Below are 15,641 nucleotides of genomic sequence, written 5' to 3' on the forward strand. Positions count from 1 at the left end.
TATAAAATAACTGTTTTTATTTATTTTAAAAAGTACTTTATTCACATTTGTTACATGATCCTTCAGAAATCATTCTAATATCCTGCTTTGCTGCTCAAGAAACATTTCTGATTATGATCAATGTTGAAAACAGTTGTTTTGCTTAATTTATTTTTTGTGGAAAACTTTTCTTCAGGATTCTTGGATGAATAGAAAGCTAAAAAAGAACAGCATTTATTTGAAATAGAACATTCGTGTAACATTATAAATGTCTTTACTGTCACTTTTGATCAATTTAATGAATCCTTGCTGAATAAAAGTATTAATTTCTTTAAAAAAAACAAAAACTTTTGAGTGGTTGTGAAAGTCAGTGTATTTTCCAATGTACGCACTGCCTCATAAACATGGAAATATATGGAATATTTTAGTGTCGCACAGAACTAATTTGTAGTTGATGAGCATTAGTTATGTTGTGAACCTCTTGCCCCGAGGCCTATAATGAAGCGGTACTATTTTGTGGGCTCCCCGAAAACCACCTTGACCATTACGTTTGCTTAGGAGGCGAGCAGACCCACCCACAGGCTTGATTTCACTGAGGTTATGGTCATAATCTCTTGGGACAGTGGTCAGCCAAAGCTGTTTACTTTCTTCACCCAGCTTCACCCATGTTTTAGGAGGGGAGGGTCTCATGGTCTCCGTTATAAGCTATAATGTTCATCCGAACTCTCACACACAATTTCCATCCAAAGTAAAAGACGTTCAACATAATGCAGCATATTTTTTTTGGTGTTGTATCAGTATCAGTTGTCCATTGTAATGGCTTTCAGGAGTTTTCGGGATTTGCTTCATACGTTAAAAGGACCCAGTGTATGGATAAGTAATAAACACAAAAATTAAAGAGACCATAATATGCTCATTTACAGGTTCATAATTTTGTGCAGGGAGTATACTAGAATAGGTCTACATGATTAAATGTTCAAAAACACATTATTTTTCATATTCATAGTTGCAGCACCTGTTTTCACCCTCTGTCTGAATACTAGTTTCTCTAAACCCCGCCTTCGAAAAAACCCAGTCTGCTCTGATTGGTCAATCACTTAGAGCGTGTATCGGAAAAGTAACGCCCCTTGCCATAAGCGGCGAGCATCAGGTTCAAAGCCTTAAAACTTTAAGGCGGGTCACAGTATGTGTTACAAGGCGACGTAGTTTAAGGCAAGTGTTTTCTTTTGCGCTGACTTTGTGCTTTGTAACTTTGCAGATTGTTTACATGTACAAAGAGTATATCAAATATGTACCATTGTAATCAAAAGTTCAGATTAGAGATCATTGGGTGATTATTCGTCAAATGCTGCCCCTCCTGGCCAAACCTGTGTTGAGTGTTGAGAGAGAGAGAGAGAGAGAGAGACCAGCATACCAGCCTCTTTCCAATGAAGGTGTCTGCCTGTGCGTTTCTAGAAGTGTGTGTGTGTGTGTGTGTGGTTTGTCAGTCTGGTATACACTTTGGCAGTCATGTGCAGCAGACACACACACACACACACACACACACACACACACACACACACACACAGACAAGTGTGCAGTGCGCACTAATTTTCTCTGCCGTAACGCCTGCTGTCTATTCCAGTTTGCAGTGAACAGCAAAGGGGACTTACAAGACTCACCGGTGCAATAAATCTAACGCCCATCGCTCTGGTCCTCTCTCTCTCTATGCGTTCATTCCTTCAAACACTCTGGAAGGAGACATAGGAAGAGTTTGTCTTCTGGACTAGTGGAGTTTGGACATATTAACATGCTTCATTTAGGCAGCAGATGATGCTCCTGGTTTATTGAATGTACAGTCACATGTTGGGCTTCAACATCTGTAACTCGTCCAGCCGGGTGGCAGTAACATCTACTGAGCAGTGGCATTACATGTGAGTATATCATCAATGCTGAAGCCTTACAACAGCAGTTTAATGTAGGCTATTACACCTCATGTTAATTGATGAATAATGATATAATTCTGTTACTATTTCCACTTGTGTACTGGACATTGACTCAGTTCTAAGTACCAGCAATTAATAATTCAAGTTAATGTATATATATATATAATGTTAAAATGCATGCAGAAGGTGAAAAGAATATCATACTATTATGTTGAAACTAAAACCATTCAGATTTACAAATGATATAAGGCAAATATTTTCATGAAAAAAATGTAGTAATTTGTTAATATTTTATTAAAAATATATATTTTATATTATCATTTGTATTTTATCTTTTGTCTAATAAACCTAATAGTATACACACACACACACACATATATATATATATAATTTGTAGACTAATATGCCTAGTAAAATATTTTCTAATTTAAATCAATTGCATACATATATATAATACATATATTAATGTTTGATAACTTTGTGACTCTCCTGTGTTCAGTTGTCCAGTATGTTGAGGCATTGGGGGTTTGCCGTGTTCCTGTTAACTGTCCTGATACCGGTCCAGTCCAGACCCACTAACACTCTCAACAACAGACAGTAAGTCATGATCTCCTCTTACTTTTTGAACATGAGTGATTTCTGCAAGATCTCCAAACATGAGGCTTGTTCAGAGTAGTTGAGATTGCCATCTGCTGGTAACAGAAGAAACAGGAGCTCTAAGAAGCCAATGCAAAATAAATGCAGTTTTGCATGCAGTGAAGGTCAAATTGTTATAATAAAGCATCATGTATTTTTTTGTTTTTTTCATGTCTACTAGTCAAATCTCTGCATGTGACTTGAGGTTAAAGTCAGTTTGAAATATATTTCCTCTGTTTGTCCCATGCAGGCGACGTTCAGTAGGTCACGCACAGATGATGCACGACAGGGGCCGATCCCTGCATGACTGGAAGAGGCGCAAGTTTATGCAAGAGCTTCTTGAGCGCGTGCACACGGCCATATCCCCATATCAGAGCGAGGGAAGCGTCCAGACCCCGCTGTGGGCCACCGTCCACTGTCCCAAACACATCGGGGGCAACAAAAACTTCCCCTTGAGCTTTCAAATAGAGACTATAGTGATGAGAGACAACCTACCGCAAGAGACCAGCAAGACCCTGAGATATGAGCAACAGCCATTGAAAGCTGTGACGAAGAGGAAGAGGAAGATGTGTTTGGGCAGATTGAGAGACCCAGACCGGAGGAAAGACAGGGGGTGTGCCTTACATATGCAAAGAGACCATTAAAAGAGCCTGGACATGAAAAGACTTGAAGCAACATTAATGACTGAGCAGACTTTATGCAAATGAACAGTGATATAATGTGGTCACATGATCTGCTTGCAACACCTACAAGGAGAGACTTCAGTGACTTGGGATACCAGGACTCTTTTGAGAACCCACTTGTTTGTTTTTTTTAATTCACAATAAAGGCCTTTGCCTTTATTATAAACTCTCCAAACAATTCTTCATTTTAAAACCTTAATTGATGCGTAGAAAATGCTTCATATACAAACTAATTTGCATATGTTACAATTAGAGTATAGCCTGTTTTAAATGTATTCATTCAGTCAGACTTTTTCGTGTAATATTTAATTTATTTGATCGGAATATTTATTTCCTGAATGTATCTCAATGCTGCTGATTTTGATGAGATTTTCAAATGCACTTTAGATAGTTATGCTAAGTATTTTTCTATCTTTTACATTTTATTACACAGCTTTTCTTTCACTTTAGTTAATGTTCTGCTATTTTCAATAAATACATTGATAAGCAATACACAATAAAACTGAAAAAGAGAGACCACCAAATTCATTCTCATAATTTGCACCACTATAGGTGCAGTTTTTACTATTATTTTCAGTCTGTGCACACAAAGCGTCACTTTATTCCTTCATCAATATGGGTTAAGTAGCCGTTACTATTAGTGACTGAGGATGGTGGAATAATCAATCAATGTGCGCTCGCTTGCAAAAACCGAGCAAATAAAGACACAAAAATGGCTCTAACAACAATTATACACCTTTCACTGCACATGCTAATGGATGGAGAGGTAAATGCAAGTTTCGGTCAACTTCCTGTGAGTGCTTTAGGATCACATGCCGAGCCTTAAAGACTCATTAACCACGAGGCAGAAGCCCCAGAGATCAATCACAAATCAATAAGCCTCCAATCAGAGAACGAGAGATGGAAAAAACCAGCAGGGAACGACTGACATTCATTCGAAAGATGTTATTTGGTGTATGCGCTACATAAAATCTTGTGCAAGAAGTCGCTTTTTGAATCAAATCCAATAGAAGAAATCCTTTTTTTGTGTCTGTAAATGGCTCTATTCTAATGGAGGTGTTAGGGAAGCTTAGCCCATATTTTGTCTATTCTTAAAGCGGGATTATATCTTTACACATTTAGACTCATCTCTACAATAAAAATTATTTGTTGAATCTTATCTGAATGCACAGATGTATTATCTTTGCAAATACACGGATATCTACTGTAACTGAACGTCTCAGATGGTGAGTAAATAATTTCCTCTGGCAATATGTGAGATGAATTAGTATTTTATTAACAAATAAAATCATTTTTACTTAGTTATTGTATAATATAATTTATCATTGAACATATTTTCAGAAGCACAGTGAAAAATCTAATTTCTAATCACAGTGAAAAATCTAATCTTAAAATCTAAAATCTAATTCAACCTAATTTTTGTGTTTTTTACACTGAGAGATAATAATGTTTTGTTATATTTAAACTGTGTGTGTGTATATATATATATATATATATATATATATATATATATACATATATATACACAGTACACACACACACTAGTCAACATTTGGATCAAAACCTTTAATCACAGTTATACATGAATTGTCTTAGGACAACTTTGATGAACTTTTTTAAACCACTGTTGACTACTGTATGTTGACTACTGTATATAAAATGTATTTCAAAATATTTAATATTATACTGTATTTATATAATTTTTCAATACATTTTAAAATTATATTTAGGTATGATAATTAAAAAAAGAAATCATAATTCAATACAGCGATCTAATTCCAACAAAAAAAGAATTTAAATGCAACTTAAAACATACTATTTTTATACTATGTTTCCCATCGTCTCTCATAGGCAGCCACAAACACCTACGGATTGATCTTTGCTTGCACTTGTGGCATCATAGTGGGCATTGGTTTCTGCGCCAACCTCCTGGCCTTCTCCCTCTTCGCCAAACACAAGAACCTTCATAAAAACCGCCTGGACGTTCTTCTCCTCAGCATGGCTCTGGCCGACGTCCTCACGCTTCTCCTCATCCCCTTCACCATACGCTCCGCGATCAGTTTCTCCTGGCCTCTGGGCAACACGTCCTGCAAGGTCTATCAGTTTCTGCTGGCATTCTCCCTGGCCGCCAGCACATACTCCCTGTGCACTGTATCAATGGTTCGTGCCATGATCATCACCAACCCCTACCGCCCGCCAAGCATGGACCTGGTGGTACTCATGTTTATTCTAGTCTGGGGCTTGAGTTTCTTTATAAGTCTGCCGTTGCGTATTTTCGCCACTAAGGAAAGCTTAGGCCCAGGTTTGAGTAACAGCACTGTTTGTCTGCCGACTACCCAGGAACATCATTACCAGGTTGTTCTCAGCCAATTTGTGCTGTACTATCTCATACCAATGCTGGTTATCGCAGTCAGCTCGGGGCGTATGGCTTTTTTCCTGCACAAGAGGCCCGTTATGTCCCTCGCCAGCACCCGCAACACACGGCGGGCGTCTCTCATGGTGTTTTTGGCGGCTGGGACGTTCTCCTTGTGCTGGCTGCCAGGGTATGTTCTAGAGCTGTGTGTGTATTTGGGACTTTACCGGCATGGGCGCTCATGGGAGATGTTTCATTTCACCTGCACGGTTCTCCAGTATCTGCACCCCTGCGTGAATCCCGTCCTCTACGTTCTGCTGTCCAAACGCTACAGGCGGAAGAAAGACTGGCTGTTCAAATGCAATAGGAAACGGGTGCACCCCCAGATTATTAGCGTGATGGAGAGTTTCTGAGGATCCATTTTGAATCATTTAGAACATTTTGAGTGTAAAACTGAACGAGAGCTTGGTTTGTTTGGTTCAAAGAGATGTATTATACTTGGAGAAATTTGGTGTAGTTAACGGCATCTACTGGTAATGATCTACCAATCACTAAATCACATTAGCAAAATTTCGCAGGCAGAAAAAGGTCCACTGTCTATCATTCATTGTGTAGCGATCTATGAAGCACAGCTCACACAGAAGGAACTTTTAAACTTCAGTTCGTAAATACGACCAATTTTAATGACCAACTTGAATGCTGATCAATGATAATTATATGTGAATAAAAGCCTAAATTCAATCTGTTCATCATAGGCCTAAAGCGAGCGACCGTGTCTCTTCTAAACCGCTCGAATCATATGGATTAGTTTTGTGTGATCTCTCTTTATGAACTTTTTGAAGCGTCAAAGTGGTAGAAGAAAACACGAATTTTGGTTGGAACGACATGAGGGTGAGTAATTAATGACAGAATTTTCAATTTGGGTGAACTATCCCTTTAAGAAATATTTCGCCCTCACCGCGAAAATTCGCCGAACAGTGACGCACCTCTTACGTACTTGAGTTTGGACCAAATACTAACAAAAAAATAGGACTGTTATGAGAAATAGTGCCATTTTCTGTGTAATATTTTCCTGCTAACTCTAAATAACAATGAATTACGACAAAAGGGTCGAGTTTTTAAAATAAATTTCTGTGTAATTTTCGAGGCTCGTCTGTTGAGGTTCGCCTCACGCAACTCAAACTAACTTACTTAGCCAAACGAAACGTCGACTATTTTTAACACCGTTTAAACAAAACACTAAAATATGTTCTTGTGATGTGATAAAAATGTGTATAAATAACAACAGTACTTACGTTTCGTCAATGTACCAATAGCCTAACGGAAAGCGTTCGAGCAGTTGATACTGATAGTCCTGATACTGATAGTAATCTCCTGTTTTTTTTTTTTTCTAAATTAAATGTAATCTAATTTTCGAAGATTACTTTCTTTGAACTTGTAAATGATTTTGCGAGCCAACTTTTCACGTGCATTCATATTTTCATAAAGTGTGACCCAATCACATTTTATATAATTTTGTCTATAAGTGGTGACAAAATACACATTTTCAATATAGATATATTCATTTATGGTTAAATTCTACATTTCATAAATTGAACATCAGACTTGGTTACACATGAAGCCTTGAAAGAAAAAAGAAAAAACCATGAAACATGCAGATCACAATTTCTTATAAATTTTATTTGTACTTCAAAATAAAACACCACATGTGCTTTATTCCGAGAAAGGTGATTTCAAACAGGCTTTACCTGAAATCAAGCATAGCCAAAATAAAGATGTTTACACATTATCACCGCCACTTTTGTTATGAGTGCCCGCTCTTAGGAGGAAAGCATGTTTCAATGAGTATTTTAGTATCTTAGGGTCTATGTTACATTAAAGTCTGTTCTTGCACTAAGGAATAAAGCCAAATCCCCACCTTTAATAATATCTTGTCCTCTTTTTCAGCCTAAATGAGCAATTGAATCAAACTGAAAAGGAGAAACAAACAGCACTTGATAAACAAAATTAATCAAAACTAGAACATTTCCTAATCTCTCTTAGACCAAGATTTGTGTACAAAAAACAACAAAAAACCGTGCAATATTAAATGTGCAACAGCCTAATCCAGATGATATTAAAAATGTGGTTTTGACTTCACATTTTCCTGGGTTGCTCATTGGTCAAAAGCTAACCATATTGTTGTCTGCATTTACAAAATGGTTCTAGAGCACTTTACGTGTGGGCACTTCTGTGCCAGTGAGTTACACCACAGTTAAACGAGGGGACATCTTTACCTCCAACCATCCTTTATACAAACAAATACTAGCATTTTAAAAACAAGAAGGCACAGCTTATTAACTTACTCAGGTCTTTACCCATCAAATACTCATGTGATAAGAAAGCAGAGGACAGATTTATAAAAACGGTGACGTGGAGGCCTAGTAATCGTCTCCTCGGCTGACCACTTCCTTGCACGTGGGTCTCAGCAGGATGGTGTGTTCAAACTGGGCCGTGTAGCAGCCTTTGGTGTCGCACAGAGGCGGGTAGGGGTCGATGATGCCCAGGTCGCAGAGGTTCTTCAGCGCCATTAAATATTTGCTCTCACCGAGGCGATCCAACCAGCGGCGGCAGAAGGCGAGGGTGCCGAAGTTATCGTTGACCACGTTCAACAAGTGCTTGGCTCTGGGGAGTCTGGGAAAGATGAACATGAACATGAACATTACATAATTCTGTTCTAAAATCTTGTGAGTTGCCCATTTAGGGAACTTTAAGCATCATATGCGAGCTCCCAGTACATTAGAGGGATTATTCACACAAAAATTCTGTTTGTTGTGAACCTGTATGAATTAATTTCTTCTGCTGAACTCAAAAGTTATTTTGAAGAATGTCAACCAAAACAGCAACCAAAAAGTTGAACTAACTTCCATAGTATGGAAATATAATTTCTATGGAAGTCAATGGGGCTCATCAACTGTTTGATTGCTGACATTCTTCAAAATATCTTTTGTTTCGCAGAAGAAATAAACTCATACAGGCTTGGAACTTGAGGGTGAGTAAATTACAGAATTTTAATTTTTGGGTGAACTATCCCTTTAAATGTCAAATATCTTCTGATTGGCTGTGATTGACAAATTGCTTGTCGCTGGAAACTTAGGACATGGTGTCAAGATTAGCATGTTTCTCACCTTATTGGCACATGACCAACTTCAAAGTTTTTCATGTAATGGGAACACTCCATGTCATCATGCACCATGCCTTTCCCAGTGCTGCCAAAGGTCTCGATGGCATAAACCTCTCCTTCCTGTAAAAGAGGAAATTCAGCAAGACAACACCGTCAAAATGACAGAACTAAACCCTTAACAATGAGATTAACAACACTACATAAGAGCAGATTTACAATGTCGACTTGACAAAGTGAAAGTTTGTGGTCAGTAAAAATAATTTTAAGTAATTAATAATTTTACTTCAGCAAAAACACATTAAACTGATCAAAAGTGACAGTAACAATGTTATAAAGATTTATATTTCAAAGAAATGCTGTCCTTTTGAACTTTGTTCATCAAAGAATCCTGAAAATATTGCATTATGGTTTCACAAAAATATAAAAGCAGAACTGTTTTTAACATTGATAATTAAAAATGCTTTTTGAGCAGCAAATCATCATATTATAATGATTTCTGAAGGATCATGTGACACTGAAGACTGGAGTAATGATGCTGAAAATTCAGCTTTGACCACAGGAATAAATTACATTAACAAATATTCAAATATGAAAGTTATTTTAAATTATAATGATATTTCACAGTATTGCTGTTTTGACTGTTTTTGATCAAATAAATGCAGCCTTGGTGAGCATGAGAGACCCGTTTCAAAAACATTAAATAAATCTTATCGACCCCAAACTTTTGAGTGCTAGTGTACTTGACTACACCTCTCTTTAAGCCCTGTGGCGTGACTGATAGAGGTTGGGTTGATAATTCTGGCACACCCAAACTCAGCCTTAAACCCTCAGAATGAGTCTCTCTCAAGACTGTCTGTCCATTTTCCTAAGATAAAGTCCGTCTCCTGAGAGACAAAAACACAGCCTTCATTTTCCTTGTTATGGTAAACTCTAAATATACAGGCAACAACCCAAATAAAAAGGGTTAAAGCTATGTTCAAATCTGTAAAACAAAAATGTCAGTAGAAAGTCAGGACACACCTCCATCCTGGTGGCTTCACCTCCTTTCACTATCGGCACCGTCTTGCCTGCATGTATTCGGTACTGTCCAATAGAGTGGCCATTGAGATTTCTGATTGGTTTCACTGGAAAGAAAAATAATGTCATCTGCAACATCATATCTTGTGTTATTTATAAGTCTTTGATGTTAAAAGTAGTACTTATTTTTACCTTGATATGTTTTTCCATCAAGATCCACTTCGTAAGACTCCATAACCTCTTGAATTGATTCTCCAATGTCACACAAGCGAACATCAATACCTGCGCACTGAAATAAAATAATAACCTTTACAACAATCACTGAAATGCCAATAAAAAAAAAGTTGCTAGTCTTTTTATACATTTAACTTGCACTACTGTTCAAAAATTTAGGAGTAATGATGCTGGTAATGATCACAAGAATAACATTTTAAAATGTAATATTTCACAATGTTACTGTTTTTACTGTATTTTTGTCCTTTTTACTGTATTTAACTGTAATATAGCAAAGAGTAACAACATTGACAAAGAGGAAAATGTGTGTTGTCACAATCATAATGCAAAAAGGTGAGACTGTACCTTAATTCCAGTATTTGTGGCATCTTTCACAGCTTCCAGCAGTTTGTCGTACTTTGGGTTGAAGGTGACGGTAAAGGCACAGTCAATGATTCGACCTGGAATGCCATAATCATCAAACATCTCTAAAGATCAGCAATAAAAGCACCAGGAAGGAATCAAGACGGATAAGGAATGATTAAAGACGCACCATTAATGTGCGTGCCGAAGTCAATCTTGCAGACGTCGTCGTACTGGAGAACGGTGGGGTCTCCCGCGTTAGGAGTGTAGTGAGCCGCGCAGTGGTTCAGCGAGCAGCCGGTCGGGAAAGCCAAACCAGCATTCAGACCATTTTCCTTGATCAACTTCCTAGAACAATCCTCCAGTTTCTCACTGTCAGGGAAAAAACAAGATGTGAACAGTGGATTAGTGCCAATGAGTGTCAATATGGAACTACTGCAATTATGGCTGATTTCTCGTGTTTCAGAGTGAAGTGCGGCACTGTGTTCTTTTACAACAAATTTGGGTCGCTTTAACATGCACTTTAGGAACGCAACATCTTCCCATACTTGTAATTTATTTATTTGTTTATTTAACAGGGACAATGCAGAATAACATTGCTATAATTTCAAGCAGCCGATGCTCTACATACAGGCTACTAGCCAAAGGCTAATTTGGAGCCCCAGTCCCATGTTAATTTTATATATATATAAAAATTATTAAATGAGTTTTACTTTCAGTTCTCTGTTAAAATAAAAGTTTGATGGTTTAAAGTTTGGAGGAAAAGAAATTAAGACACCAGCAATACAACAATAGTAATACTATACATTTTTTTAGTAAGTTTTATATTTTTTATTTAGCAATAATAAAAAATAAAAATCATGTACAATATTAATAATGTAATATTAAATAATAATATTTTATCGCCATATCAATAATCACACAATTTTGGCCAAATTGTGCAGGCCTAAAAACCCGCATTTTTTTTATTTTATATATATATATATATAAAAAAAAAAATATATATATATATATATATATGAATAAATAACTGCTAATTGCTTTACATATATACTGATGATGTGGAAACTCATTAAATGTGATATAAAACCTGTTGGGCTGTATTAGTAAATGCAAAATGTCCCATATATATCTCTATCTATCTATCTATCTATATCTATCTATCTATCTATCTATATCTATATCTATCTATCTATATATAAATAATGTCTTTGGGGGGCAGGATCTCATTTTGCATTTACTAATACAGGTTTTATATCACATTTAATGAGTGTCCACATCATCAGTGCAAAAACAGCCTATAAAGTCAAACTCATGATGGTTTTGCTCACCAGATCTCGATCATGGTCATGCCCGGCTTGATCCAGCTCATGACGTACTTCCTGACCTGCCGGTGCGCCTCGGCCGCCTGTCTGAAGTCATTCCACATGTCCTCATTAGCCTGATCCAAAAACTTCTTCTCCTCGCTGGTCGTCCTCCACGCAGCAGAACGTCTGCAAAGGAGATAACACACATCCACTGTGAGGTTTCTTTACACTGGTTGACTGCAGGTTTTAGAGTGTGTCAATAAGCGGCTGTTGTCCGTACCCATCTTGCACGGGTGGATAGTCACACTCCTGGCCCTTGGCGTAAACTCCACTGGTGTAAAGCTCACAGATGGGAACGGATGGAGGATCTGTTTGAACTTTGGCTGAAAGAGAACAAGGAATATGAATGACATAAACATCCGTCCATATTGTGAGTAACAAGGGCATTTTATACAGTATGAAGTATTTGATAATCACTCACGGCCTTTCTTTTTCTTCTTCTTTTTCTTCTTCTTTCCAGTTGAATCTCCCTCCTCACCATCTGCCAATATAAAACAAAAGATTCGTGCTCAAACCTACGCTTGTCGCATATGCACGTGGATTCGCAATGGTATCTTTAGTTAACTTAAGACGAACCTTCCTCTGGCTCGTCCTCTTTCTCTTGTTCTTCTAAAGTTTGTTGCTCCATTTGTTTGGCCACTTTGGTGATGTCCGACTCTCCTTCACCCTCATGGTTCCCTGCGCAGAATAGCAGTGGAGTAAAGTATTTGAGTAAATGTAATTACTTTATTTAAGTATCTTTTTGGCTACTTTGTAGCTTTACAGAGTATCAAAGATATTAGCAAATTTACCTCTCTACTTGATTACATTTTTGATTATAGGGATACTTCACCCATTAACATTAAGCTTTGTATCAGTAGAAACCCGGTAGTATTTTTGAGTGACCGTGCTTCCCTCCCTCATGTCCCCCTGAGACGAGAGATTTCTGTATTGTGTGTCTGGAAAAAAACCTCAGATGACGCAAAAATCATCATTTAGCTCATTTTGTCCAGAGGCGAGAGACTACAGCCAGTAGGAGGAGCTCGTCCCGCATGTGTTCAACCCGCCCATAGGGGGATCTCACGATAAAACGCCGTCTTTTCAGTTTCGAGTCGACTAGTAGCCTAGTTGTATCATTTCTCCCGATACTGCCCTCTGTAACCGGTGGGCGTGGCTTGGGAGTGTCCTCGTAGGGCAGCGAATCAAGTGCATTCTGGGAGTTGTTGTCTTTCATCCACATGAGCCAAAAATACATTTTCTGGCTTTTCTCAGTCTAGAAGGCTCCAACTTCTAAAATAATTTCACATTTCTACTACATAAATGACCCAATTTAAATACACATTCATCTTTCCAGCGGTGAAATATCCCTTTAAAGGGATACTCCACTTTTTTTGTTGATTTTTTTTTGTTGAGACTCACTTTTACAGTTGAGTCTTACCGTTTTCGAATCCATTCAGCCGATCTCCGGGTCTGGCGGTACCACTTTTAGCATAGCTTAGCATAGATCATTGAATCGGAGAAGACCATGTGTAATAATCAAGAAACTTTGCTGCCATACCATGGGTCCAGCAGGCGTAATGATATGACACAGCGCCTGAAAATAGTCGACCCTGTAGTCTACCGAGCTGGGGACTATTTTCAGGCGGTGCGTCATATCATTACGCCTGCTGGACTCATGGTACGGCAGCAAAGTTTCTTGATTATTACGCAGGAATGAGAGTATAGTTCCTAGCCATAACAGCCTAGAAAATCGCAACTTTCATTTTCCGTCGGTCTTAGTACACGATGTAACTACAGAAGAGTCAAGTTTTAAATAGGAAAAATATCGAAACTCTTTGGTCATTTTTTTGAGAGAGATGCTAATGGTCCTGTCCGATTCAATGATCTATGCTAAGCTATGCTAAAAGTGGTACCGCCAGACCCGGAGATCGGCTGAATGGATTCGAAAACGGTAAAACTCAACTGTTTAACTCTGGGGGAGTTGTAAAATGAGCCTATTTCCAAAAAAAGGGGAGTATCCCTTTAAGTTTATGTACTCTTTACTCCAATACATTTGTAATGAGTAATGCAGTTTCTTGTTACATTTTTCATGACTCATAACTCGTTCTGCAACAGTTTATTTCTGCAACTGTTAGTTATGTCAGCTGAAATATTGAGATGTTCAGTTTAATTTTGATTTTAGAAACAAAACGTGATTGTTCTCCTCCCAAATCAACTGTTTCTTGTTTTACTCTTGGATGTTGAGTTCTAGTGCATCTCCTACATTCATTATGAGTACAAAAATACTAAAGTACTGTTAAAATCAAATACTCAAGTGGTATTGGTAACTTGTAATGGGTCATTTTTACTGTACTTTTCCTCAAGTATGGTTTTCAGGGACTCTTTACACTTCTGCAGAATATTTAAGGGAATTCGATGTAGATATTGTAATTCAACATACATTTGACAGACATAAAGCACACAGACATATAACGCACGTGGAGTCACTGTGCCCTCTCATAACAACATTACACAACTGCCATGAGTTCGCCAGCTAGTTTAACCCTCCAACCAGCCTTTAACTTAACACCCCAGAGCATGAGATCAACATTAAGGTCTGTTAAAACACGCTTAGTCCCTAGTAAAAGAATGTCCTCTGAATTAGATACAAGAATAGCGAGCTCTAATGGGATCACCAGAAAGGGCAGTAAATGGCAGGGCCACGCGACACTTTCCTCCGTCTTTATTACCTACGGCTGCCGCTTTTCCCTTCTTCTTCTTCTTTTTCTTCTTCTTCCCGGTCTCGTCAACGGGATCCGCGTCTACTTTGGGAAGGTGAGAGTCTCCGTTCGGTAAAATCTGCATTTTTGCAGCTACGGACTGCAGCTCTTGCGCCTGCTCGTCCGCCATGATGTGACCGCGCGAGGGATTGTGGGAGAAGCATATGTCATGTGGGGGCGGGATCACTGTGCGTAGAGCTGGATGGACCTTTTTTTTATTATTTTTTTATTGCATTTTCAAAATTACAGAGTTTGATATCAAGTTCTTGTTACAAATCTTATACACATTTTCACATTTGATAAACATAACTTGAAACAACAATAAATTGAAAAAAAAGAAAAGAAACAAACAAAAGAAAAAGGGCATCACACACATATATAAAAATCATTTAACAGCGATACAGATCTTTGGGCTTTTTGATTTTTTAAAAACTTTACAGATTCAAAATACATGGATGGACCTTTTTACTCGAGCTCGAGAAAAGGTCCAACCAGTCCAACGCGCTAAACCCTGATCCCGCAAAACTTTATAAGAACTTATTTGATCCTCTATTATATTTATTATTATTAGATGTTTTGACAGCATATGTCAAACACGAAATACAAAAAATAATTTTTTGGAGCTCCAGATTAAAAAAGCAAAATGTGTTTTTATTGCTTTTATTTCACTTTTATTTCGTTGGTATACAATTTTAACCGTTGGTTTAATTTTTTTATTTAACATTTTAAACCCAACGTTTGGGTTTGTCCATATTTGACCCAAACATGGATTGAAATAACCCAGAGTGTTGTAATAAGAGCTCATACTTCTCACTATCGAATTAAAAGCATAACGTATAAAAAATAACTTTGATCACCTAATCGTACTGCCAATAAATGAAGAAGATACATGGCTATACAATGTTATAAATTGTAAATAAATTGTTTATTTATTTCATGAATAAATAAATACATCATAGTTGGCATGATCATTTATTATTTGTGATATGATGCCACCTTCTGAAATCATTGGCAAATTGCATATCCAAGACAGAGCAACATGATATGATATGAATAATTTAATGTCTTTCCTTCAAAACATTTGGTCAGAATAATATATGACACGATCATAAACCACAGAACTAACAATAACAATGTGTAATCAGATGCTCCAGGAAATTATTATGTATTAAAATACACGTTGATCGTCAGTATTATTCACTGC

General features: G+C 37.5%; 2 protein-coding genes across 2 annotated transcripts; one reads left to right on the forward strand and one right to left on the reverse strand.

The window, feature by feature from the left end:
- Window positions 1-1,821: 1,821 nt before the first annotated feature.
- Window positions 1,822-5,989, forward strand: LOC311071027 (galanin receptor 2a; the record flags this gene model as incomplete). Its single annotated transcript, XM_084095239.1, has 4 exons — window positions 1,822-1,863; window positions 2,404-2,501; window positions 2,791-3,085; window positions 5,075-5,989. 4 exons carry the CDS (start codon window positions 1,822-1,824, stop codon window positions 5,987-5,989), a joined length of 1,350 nt encoding a protein of 449 aa, XP_083951365.1.
- A 1,246-nt stretch (window positions 5,990-7,235) lies between these two features.
- On the reverse strand, window positions 7,236-14,583 carry metap2b (methionyl aminopeptidase 2b). Its single transcript, XM_084094263.1, has 11 exons — window positions 14,408-14,583; window positions 12,276-12,377; window positions 12,121-12,180; window positions 11,920-12,022; window positions 11,664-11,825; window positions 10,523-10,704; window positions 10,336-10,430; window positions 9,949-10,045; window positions 9,760-9,863; window positions 8,744-8,859; window positions 7,236-8,249 (listed from the first exon to the last, which is right to left on the reverse strand). Exons 1-11 carry the CDS (start codon window positions 14,565-14,567, stop codon window positions 7,997-7,999), a joined length of 1,434 nt encoding a protein of 477 aa, XP_083950389.1. The 5' UTR covers window positions 14,568-14,583; the 3' UTR covers window positions 7,236-7,996.
- Between the last annotated feature and the right edge of the window lie 1,058 nt (window positions 14,584-15,641).

This window comes from Abramis brama (assembly GCF_963993115.1).
Source record: "Abramis brama genome assembly, chromosome: 20".
NCBI classification, from domain to species: Eukaryota; Metazoa; Chordata; class Actinopteri; order Cypriniformes; family Leuciscidae; genus Abramis; species Abramis brama.